Raw genomic sequence first — 10,763 nt, 5'->3', positions numbered from 1 at the left:
TGTTATGGTAAGTGTAATAAATATAACTGTGCTAACTTATCAGCACAAATAGGTCAGACTACATAATATAAAATATAGCAAAGGAGGAAAAAATTTTACATCCTAAAAAAAGTTTTGGGGTAAATTGGTAATAGTATGGTATATTGGTAATATTATGGTAAATTGGTAATCTTATGTTAGTCTTTCATCAGATTTAAAAGAATTTGGAACAGAGTCCCACATTAATATGACTTTATTACTCATTATATAACAGAGTCCCAATATTCTGAATCATTGTCCTCTTTATCTGGGAAAGAGGAATGCAGAAGAACAAAAAGTTTCCCAAACCAACCCTCTTAAAGCATCTTGAAGCAAACACTCATTTTTTGTCTTGTCCTTTTAAAATGAGAATGTTGCTAGTTTCATCACTCCCTGTCCTCTACTGCATTATCACAACCTATCTCCATCATTTCCTCTGAAAACAAGGGTCCTAGAGCTTTGATTAAATTAAGTTTTAAATTTTGACTTTAAAAAGCATAACCCTCTCTCTATATGCCCCTCAGAGACTTAGCCTTTCCCCTGGATAAGCAGCAACCACCAAGGCAGCAGAAGACAGTAGCTGGGACCTCTGCCAGGCTAAAGATAACATCTTGATCTGTTACATTTCACTCCTGAGCCCCAAGGTGGAGCAAGCTTCTGGCTATTTCCCATGGGACTGGACAGAGAGCCCCGGAACAGACCTCAGGATTGTCCTCAAAGACCTGAAGAGATGATTCATTACCGTTACCTCACCTCCAACCAATCAGCTCACAGCACAAACGCAGAACCCCTCCCCCCAACCCACAGTGTCTTGTGATTTTGCCCTATATAATCTGTAACCTACATGCCGAGGAGTTGGGGTTTTGAGCATTAGCTTCCCGTTCTCCTGGATAGTGCCATTCATCAATAAAACAGCCAACTTCTTTCCAACTTGGGCCCAGCAAATGGTTCCCCCACAGAAAGAAGGTGGCGAGAAGAAGGGCTGTTTTGCCATCAACGAGGTAGTGACCAGAGAACACACCATAAGCATTCACAAGCACATCCATGGAGTGGGTTTCAAGAAGTGTGCCCCTTGGGCACTCAAGGAGATCCAGAAATTTGTCATGAAGGAGATGGGGATTGCAGATGCAGCACTGACGCCAGGCTCAGCAAAGCTGTCTGAGCCAAAGGAATAAGGACTGTCTGTCCCATACGGTATTCGGGTGTGGTTGTCCAGAAAACATAATGAGGTTGAAGAGTCCCCAAACAAGCTTCTATATGTTGGTTACCTCTGTACCTGTCACTACTTTCAAAAATCTACAAACAGTTAATGTGGATGAGAACTAACTACTGATTATCGAAGAAAGTTATAAAACTGCAAAAATAAATTTTAAAATAAAAATAAATAAAATAGTATTTCTCTACTACAGTTCTGTTTTGTGTTTGGCTCTGCTAGTGCCAGGTGGACAAACTCTTTCTGATCTATAACACCACTGGTCACATTGAATTTTACTATAGTATTTTTCTTATTTTTCTCCTCTTGAAGACAGAGATCATGTTAGAACAGACAAAATAATGTAAAACCATGGCATGGCAATTTGTAAATAACATTCCACAAAGTCAATCTTGCCCCTCTTCAAAGCCCTGGGGAATGCACATCCCCAAAACTAGCCCATTTGTATAAAAATGAACACCATGGTGCCCTGGCCAGTGTGGCTCAGTTGTGTGGAAGGTTGTCCTGTACACTGGACGCTGGAAGGTCGAGGATTCGATTCCTGGTCAGGGCATTAGCCCAGGTTGCGGGTTCAGTCGGGTTGCATACAGGAGGCAACCAATCAATGTTTATCTCTCCCATTGATGTTCCTCTCTCTCTCCTCTCCCTTTCTCTCTCTGTAAAATCAATTAGAAAACAACAACATATCCTCAGGTAAGGATTTTAAAAAAAGTGAACACCTTGGTGAAAGAATCGATCCATCCTAATGCAATTAAAGTAAGCAGCTGAAATAAATTTTCAACTTAGTTTCCACAATGCTTTTTGCCTTTGTTCAATTACCAGGAAAGTGCAGGCACACTTATTGTGGACAATCACATCCATTCCCTGTACTGCTTTGCCCAGAGAAATCCAGCCCAACATGGTGACATCGGAACAATTCACCTATATTTTCTCTTGCAAGATAAAGAAAACAGAATCATTCTGCCTTGCTCCAGGAAGAAAGGCAGGGCCGTCCCCAAGGCCCGGAGAATGCCATTTGGTGCAGTGTTTCCCGGAGTTTTCTGGCCCAGGGACAAAGCACATTTACTAGTTCGGATGGATCAACACTGTCACCCAGTGGACAGACAGCTAGGCAGGTTGACGCCTTAGCACTGCCCTTGGCTTGACAGCCAGACACAGACAACCAGGGTTTGAAAAGGAGCCTGTTTATTTTAGGTGATCACAAAAGTTAATATTCTCTAACAGGGAACTGGGAGGACCTCAGCTGACAAGCCTTTGGTTTGGATATCACAGATGAGTTATGTTTAAGGAGGACAAACACTCATATGCTCCCACTGTGCTGATGCTTTCTTTTTCTTTTCTTTCTTTTATTTTTTTTAATTTTTAAACCATCAGTAAATTTATAGGAAGCACAGACTATAAACCAGCCAAGCGAGTCTGCCAAGACGCACAGGATCAAACAGGCCTGCAGGAGCACGGTGATATTTGATCACAGGCCAGGTACTGTGGGGAGACTTCCTTACCACAGAATAAGACTCATTGTCCATTGTTCAGAGGGACAAGGATGTGTATTTTAAAGACTGAAAATAGATTTTTGTGTGTATGCGGATTGAATTCTGAGGAAGGTACTTGGTTTACTCCAGTGAAACCAGTGGATGAGCTCCCCTTGCTTTCTCTGTTTAGTGTGTATCTCAAAAGACATGCACAGGTCTAGCCTCTGCCCCATCTCCTTTGTGCTCCTCTGTTTCTTGTCTAAAATGTCATTTGACACTTGTAATAAACTGGTTTACTTTTTATATTAAGGTAAGAGGCTCTTTGCCTTTCATGCTAAATGTCCCTTTCAGGCAGTCTCGTCTCCCCAGCTGGAACTCATCAACAGGGAACCCGGCGTCTGGTATCACTTTAGACTTCTTAAGAATGTCTGCAGCAGTGGGAGCTGAGACTTCTCCTTGTAGGCATTCTTGTAGAATCTCATGATTAAAAGCAAAGTCTCTGCTTATGGTGAGAAAATCCGGGTTTGAACGCTGACTTCACTGCTTGCTAGCTTCTTGACCTCCCACAGGTCACTTAATCTCCCTAGTGTCAGTTTTCACCTCTACCTTCAGGGATAATATCAGTACCTACCTCCTGGGTTGTGGGGATTTAGATAAAAAAATACATATGAATAACTTAGCATAGTACCTGGGCACATAAGAAAAAGCTCCATAAATATTAGTGTTAGCATTATCAAATTATTATAGCAGTAGGACTTGTTATATTCCTAAAAAGCAACTTTAATAAAGTACCTCTAGACTAGCAGATGAAATCATGGCATTTTTTTAAGCCGGAAGGGTCCTGAGAGGCCATCTAGTCCATTGCTTCTCGTTAAAATGATCCAGGGAAGCTTTTAAAAAACACTGATATCCCAAATAGCCAGATAAAAGAATACTTATGGTATGAATCTTTTAGGTGAAATTCTAGAAAAGGCAAACCTGATCTGTAGTGACAGAAAGCAGAATAGTGATCATCCGGGGATGAGGTTGGAAGGTCTTACAGCTAAAGGGCCAAAAGAAACCTTTTGGGGTGATGGCAAAATTTTCTATCTTGATTGTGGAGGTGGTTACACCAGTGTATACATTTGTCAAGTCATCGGAACTGTACACTTATATACGTAAGTGCATTATATTGCATGTAAAATATATCATCATAAAGTTGATGTCAAGAGGATCCTGGGGCCTGGCCAGTGTGGCTCAGTTGGTTGGGCCTCATCGTCACACCAAAGGGTCAAAGGGTCATCAGTTCGATTCCCAGTCAGGGCACATACCCAGGTTTCAAGTTTGATCACCAATGGGAGGCAACAGATGGATGTTTTTCTCTCTCTCCCTTCCATTTCTCTCTAAAAAATCAATTAAAACATTAAAAAAATTTTTTTTTAAGAGAGAATGCTGGGTTTCACCCACAGAAATTCTGATTTAATTGTTCTAATGTGAGGCCCAGAAATATTTTTTTTCATGCACCTAAGGCATCAGCCAGGGTTGGGAGTTACTGGTCTAATCCAGTCCTCTCCTCTTCCAGTTGAGGTTAACCCAAACACATACAGCTGGTTAGAGTGGATGGTGTAGGACTAAAAACCAAGTCTCCAGGTACCTTGTACTCCAAACCTTCCCCTTTACTAATATTCCCTTCTCCCTGAAACTTCTTTCTCCTCCTTCTTCTTACCTCTATCAAAATCCCTCCCATCTTTGGATCCCAGCTCACATATTACAAGAAGTCTCAGATTGCAGCTCTCCCCATTGGACTAGGAGCTCCTTGTCAGGAAGGACTGTAGCTTTTTTATTTTTGTATCCAAGCAGACATTCAATAAACATTTGTTGAATAGAAAAATTAGTGGAAGGAAATTAACATTTATTAAATGCTCACGAGATGCCAAGAATTGAAATAAGTGCTTTATGCACATTACCTCACTGAATTTTTACAATTTTATAAATTGGTTATCATTTCCCCTTTTGTAAGGGAGCAAACAGGCCCAGAGAGGCTTAGTAATTTGGCCATGGTCACATAGCAAAGAAAGTAGTAGAACCAAGGTTTGAACTCAAGTCTGTTTGCTTTTAAAGTTCATGCTTTCTCTACCAGATTAGGCTGTCTCACTTATGGTAGTTACTCTATTCAGTCTTTTTTCCCTTTTTATTGAATTTATTGGGGTGACATTGGTTAATAAAACCATACAGATTTCAAGTGTTCAACTCTATAACACAACATCTGTATACTGTATTGTGTGTTCGCCACCCCAAGTCAAGTCTCCATCTATCACCAATTACCCTCCCTTTACCCTCCTCCACCTCCCAACCCCATGTGCCCCCTAGCAATCACCACACTATTATTGTCTATGTATTTAGTCTTAAATTATGGATCTTCTATATCTTATCTCCTTAATTAGGTTATAAGCTTCTTAAACACAAGAATTAAAATTTAGCACTTATAATCCCATATTAATTCACAAGGTGAATTCTTTGGCCACCTCAGTGTTAACAGAGTATCTAATTTTTAACTTCATTAGAGTGGTTGGCCATACAGATAATCTAACAGTTATAAGAAGACCTGCATTTATAAGAAGACCTCTAGTTAAGGGGGTACCACAGAAGGTTGTGATTTGAGCTGACCTATTTCCGCATTCTCTCTAGCCTTTCGTGCACTCTGTGAATGATCTCTAAGCCATGCAAGCATCATACACAACAGTCGGTTAAAAGGGTCATATGTCTCAAAGCACCTACCAAAAAAATTCCTGGAATGACATTGTGCCTTTGAACCAGAAGTGGATAATTGCTGCCTGTAAATTTAGATGCAGAGATTATGTTGTATTTGAGAAATCGAAAGGAATCCAAACGACTCTTTAAAGAAAAAGAAAAAGTGGTAAAGACATTATATCCCAGGTAACCAACCTTTTGTTCTATTCAGCAGTATTTGTATCTCTGAACCAATAATTCTAGACTCTATTGTCACTGCTCCATTAGAAATGCCTTCATAAGCTCCTCATAGCCGTTGTATTGCCAACGCCAGTGGACATTTTCATGTTTCTTGTATTATTTGACCTTTTTATGGCATTTGAAATTATCAAACAGTTCCCCCTTCTCAAACTCTCTCCTGGGAGTCTGTGGCCCCACTCTTATGTTTTCTTCCCATTCCTCTCTATCTCCCATCCTAGTCTTTGTCAGGCACAGCTTTTTCTCTATTTGATCTCTAGGTATCTACTGTACAAAAATCTCCAAGCTTGCCTCTTGCCATTCATTCTCTTTACACCCTCCTTGGGTGATTCATCATTTTAACTACTACTTGTGCCTACTAAATGCATGCAAAAACCTTTCCTCATCTCCTTCCCCCACATGAGTAAGTGTGGCACCTTCTTCCCAATCCAATCACCTCATTGTATTCCACTCTTGCTCCCGAAGCCACTTTCTGCTCCACACCACTATGTGGCATGGTGGGGTGCTTAGGAGTCTGGGTCCTAGAGTACAGCCCCATGGTCTGAACCCCAGCCCCACCACTTCCTAACCGAGGAATCCTGGACAAGTGATTCACTGTCCTGTGTCTCAGTAACAGACCTGTGCTCAATGGACTCATATGCAGAAAAGCCAGCCACTTAGGATTCTTTTTTTTAAAATATTTTATTGATTATTTACAGAGAGGAAGGGAGAGGGGTAGAGAGTTAGAAATATTGATGAGAAACATCGATCAGCTGCCTCCTGCACACCCCCTACTGGGGATGTGCCCACAACCAAGGTACATGCCCTTGACCGGAATCGAACCTGGGACCCTTCAGTCTGCAGACCAATGCTCTATCCACTGAGCCAAACCAGTTAGGGCTTAGGATTCTTTTGAGAATTAAATGATGTTAAGTGCTCAATAAATATTTGCTCTATTGATCTTATTCTGACTTTGCATTTCTGATCAGTTCAGCAAACATTGACTGAGTATCTATTAGATGCCAGACGTTGGGGGAGCACTGTCTGCACTGAGGATGGCAGAGCCCTTGGGATTTAATGTGTATTGTTGTCACTCCAGTGAGAAGTTGAACTCCTGATTTAGGTCTTGGTCTCTTATTCACTCTGCTTGTCTCTCTTCAGGGGAGACCTAGCTCAGTTCACAAGCTCACTGTCCCAGAAGTACCTCCCACGAGACCAAGAAAGAATTAGCAGTGACCATATACCCATATCCGACCCTCAGGCTGAAGAATCATTCACTCATTGATTGGTTCATTTATTCATTTGACAAGTATGTTTTAAGTGTTAACCATGTGCTAGGCCCATGATAGGCACTGGGGCTATACTTGTGAACAAGACATTATCCTGCCATCAAGAACCTCCTTCCTTCCTATTGGCAGAGGAATCCAGCTTCAAAGTAGGCTGGGAGGGTGGGGCTGCTACTCCCAGATCCTGTGCTCCCAGAACCTACCTCACACCCTCTGTGGCTCAGGCCACCCTTTCAGGAGCTTTATCTATACCCTTGAAGCTTCTACCAGAGTGTCCAGTGATTCCCACTGCTGTTCAGCTTCCAAGTACAGTTCAACAATTTCAGCACCATGCAAGAGGCCAGGGTCCCCTGGTTAGGTGGAATGAAAGAGAATGAATGCCAGGCAACCCTTCTGTAGGAGACTGAGGTTCTTGGGTGAGTTTTCTGTGTTTTATAACTGTCCACATTCTTATTTGGATTCCTTTAGGGTCCCTGGTACAGGATCATTCCTTTCCTTTTTATGATCTAATAAAGAATCTGCCCTGGCCGGTTTGGCTCAGTGGATAGAGCGTCGGCCTGCGGACTGAAGGGTCCCAGGTTTGATTCCAGTCAAGGGCATGTACCTTGGTTGCGGGCACATCCCCAGTAGGGGGTGTGCAGGAGGCAGCTGATCGATGTTTCTCTCTCATCGATGTTTCTAGCTCTCTATTCCTTTCCCTTTTTTAATATATTAAAAAAAAAAAAAGAATCTACTTTTTGGAAGTATAGGTTTTCTAGCCAGTTATGCCCGGACTCTCTTCACCTTCAAAGTTACAAAATGTCATGTCACCTCCCTGCAAGATTGCTCTCAATTCTGCTAGAAAAATAATCTTTCCTTAGTTAAAATTTACATTTTAAGTCGGGTTGTTTGTTTACAATTTGCCTTTTAAGGAAACCACCTAAAGTGGTTTGAAGGAAGACTTGTGTAAGAGAAAATTATGAATTATAAAAATCATGATGAGAAAATTTCAATATAAACAGAAGTTCTAGATCCAAAAGAAAAAATGGGTTTCAGATAAGTGGTAAGTAATTTTTTACTCTATTGTTATAATTCAGTCTAAAACATTCTGTACTTTTTAAAAATACATTTTTTTTTATTGATTTCAGAGAGGAAGGGAGAGGGAGGGAGAGATAGAAACATCAATAATAAGAGAGAAGGCACAATAGTCCAATCGGCTGCCTCTTGCATGCCCCCTCCTGGGGATTGAGCCCGTAACCCGGGCATGTGCCCTTAACCAGAATCAAACCCAGGACCCTTCAGTCTGCAGGCTGACGCTCTATCCACTGAGCCAAACCAGCTAGGGCTTGTTCTATACTTTAAGGCAAAGTGAAGAGAGGAACCCAGTAGGGCACCAAAATCTCATGGACAGGAAAGAGGGCGCACACCAGATCCTCGTGGGGAGAAAAGCTTTCTAGCTTCTCATTCAGGGAGACAATTTCCACATTGGGCTTAACACAGGTTATACCAGGCCTGTAGCAAATAATGTAACACCCCTTAAAATAAGCACAGGGTATACTCAGGGCAACATCCTAAAAAGGCAACTTATTGGAAGCAGTTTGGCAAAGGGTGACAAAGCCCAACTCTCAGCTTTCACGTGCTTCAACCTGATGGAGAACAAGACCTGAGGGTCCCTAAGCATTCTTTAAAGTCCCCCCTGAGGCTATCACTGAGGTTGAAGTAGGGACCTGAACATGCAGGGAAGAGCCCCAGTGGGAGTGGGCCCTCAATGTCAGGTAAGGAACTTGGACTTGACCTGAAGAGAAGGCCTTAGAGGGTTTTAAGCAGAATGATGCAGTCATCTTCAGATATTAAAAATAATACCCTGCAACATGTAGGAAATGTCAGAGGGACTAAGATCAGAAGCAGGAAAATTAGGCAACTTATTGGAGAACATCAGGTGGGAGATGGTAAAGGTCTAAAATAAGCAGAAGCAATGGGATTGAAAAAAAGGGACAACTAGGAAAAAATATCTCAGGGACAGAATCAGTAAGACATAAAGACTTATTAAATGTGTTGCGGGTAACAGCTATCATGTGGAAGAGGTTTTATGAGTGCCTACTTCAGACTTACTTCAGGCAGAGGCTACTTGGAGTGCAATCAAAGTAAGAGTTTAGGGTCCAGTCTAGGCTCAGTTGACAAGAATGATAGATTAGTAATGTCTGCCAAGGATGCGGAATTGGAAGACGTTGGCATGACTTGTACTTACCATTTCCATTCTCTGGCAGAGGAAGCATAAAAATGCACTGTGTGTTTTGAAATGTGCACACTGTGTGATGCCATGTACTAGTATAGGAAGGCCTAGAACGGACAAAAGTAGCTTATGGTGATACAAGTCAGAATACTGGTTACCTGTGTGTGGGTAGGTGGGTGGTTTATTTATTTTTTTAAATATATTTTTATTGATTTCAGAGAGGAAGGGAGAGGGGGAAAAAGAGAAACATCAATGATGAGAGCGAATCATTGATTGACTGCCTCTTACATTCCCCCTACTGGGGATTGAGCCCACAACCCAGGCATGCGGCCTTGACCAGAATCGAACCCGGGACCCTTCAGTCCAAAGCCTGACACTCTATCCACTGAGCCAAACTGGATAGGGCTCTGTGGGTGATTTACTGACTGAGAAGGCACAAGAAGCTCTTTGGGGCCTGGAAATAGTCTATTAGTATATCTTGCTCTGGATGGTAATTATACAGACATATACATATGTAAAAATTCACTAAGCTATATACCCTTACGACTTGTGACCTTTCTTATATAAGGTCAAACCTCAGAAGGAAGGGGCAGCATTCCTTCCATGAGCCTTAGTGTGGCTGAGGAACTGTATTAAGATATAACATACAAGTCAACATTATTTCACAATTTGTCTTTATACACATGACACTCACCTGAGTACAAGGCATGTTTCTAGCTTTATTCTGCTCCCTGTACACTTTGTTCACTTCCTTCATAGTCTTGTCCTTTTCCTTATCTGAGAACACATAGACTATAATAATCTGGTCCATGGAGGACAGTTGCTGGTTTATAAGGTGATCATACTCCAGGTCTGTCACTTCGGGAACGCTGTAAGTGCTACATCGGCAAATGGGCCCTTCCTTCCCACAGAGCATTCTCCTTACGACCACAGGACAAGCCAGATGGGGAGCAAACTGCCCATCCTTGCTCTGATTGGGAAGGGGAAGCCTAGAAAAGTAATGATAGAAATTGCGTTTGAAGAACTAAAAGGACAGAAAGAACATACTTTTTAAAAGTATCAAAGAACCTAAGTGACTACTTTATTTTTATCATTATTGTTGTTTTTAAGAATTTGATTAAATCCCCCACACCTTTTTTTCACAATGAAAATACAGAGGAAAATAGCATTTCACATTGTATATACTCTAAAGTGGCTACTTTTGTAAAGCATTGAGATTTAATTCTGGACTGAATTTTATTTGCCAGCACATTAAAATACTTGTCAAGCCCAGCCGTGGTGGCTCAGTGGTTTAGTGGTGACCTATGAACCAGGAGGTCACAGTTCAATTCCTGGTCAGAGCATATGCCCAGACTGCAGGCTCGATTCCAGTTTGTGTAGGGGACAGCCAATCAATGATTCTCTCTCATTATTGATGCTTCTATCTCTCTCTCCCTCTCCCTTCCTCTCTGAAATCAATAAAGATGTATTTTTAAAAAATAAAAAATAAAATACTTGTCAATATACTAAAAGGATTAAATTCCATTCTTAGGTATGTTATATATAAACTAGAGACCCGGTGCACAAAAATTTGTGCACTCGGGGGGGTGGGGAGGGGGGTCCCCCAGCCCGGCCTG

The 10,763-nt window shown here is 41.7% G+C and overlaps 1 protein-coding gene across 12 annotated transcripts in view; it reads right to left on the bottom strand.

Moving 5' to 3' along the window:
* Positions 1-10,763, bottom strand: part of LOC102244898 (uncharacterized protein C3orf20-like) — a 107,054-nt gene that overhangs the window by 12,627 nt on the left and 83,664 nt on the right. For 8 of the 12 annotated variants that reach the window (XM_014530763.1, XM_014530768.1, XM_014530771.1 and 5 more), the window contains 2 exons: positions 9,842-10,136; positions 5,461-5,577 (listed from right to left, as the gene is read on the bottom strand). The exons of 1 other annotated variant lie outside the window; for it this stretch is intronic. In XM_014530763.1, coding sequence (XP_014386249.1) covers positions 5,461-5,577; positions 9,842-10,136 — 412 coding nt within the window. Of the gene's footprint in view, positions 1-5,460; positions 5,578-6,549; positions 7,286-8,203; positions 9,255-9,841; positions 10,137-10,763 lie in introns of those variants that run through there. 3 more of the 12 variants (XM_014530770.1, XM_014530772.1, XR_001359976.1) reach the window with 3 other exon arrangements.

The sequence above is a fragment of the Myotis brandtii genome, unplaced genomic scaffold (assembly GCF_000412655.1).
Source record: "Myotis brandtii unplaced genomic scaffold, ASM41265v1 scaffold772, whole genome shotgun sequence".
Taxonomy (NCBI): Eukaryota; Metazoa; Chordata; class Mammalia; order Chiroptera; family Vespertilionidae; genus Myotis; species Myotis brandtii.
The sequence above is the reverse complement of the archived record's forward strand: the minus strand, read 5'-3'. Positions and strand labels throughout refer to the sequence as shown.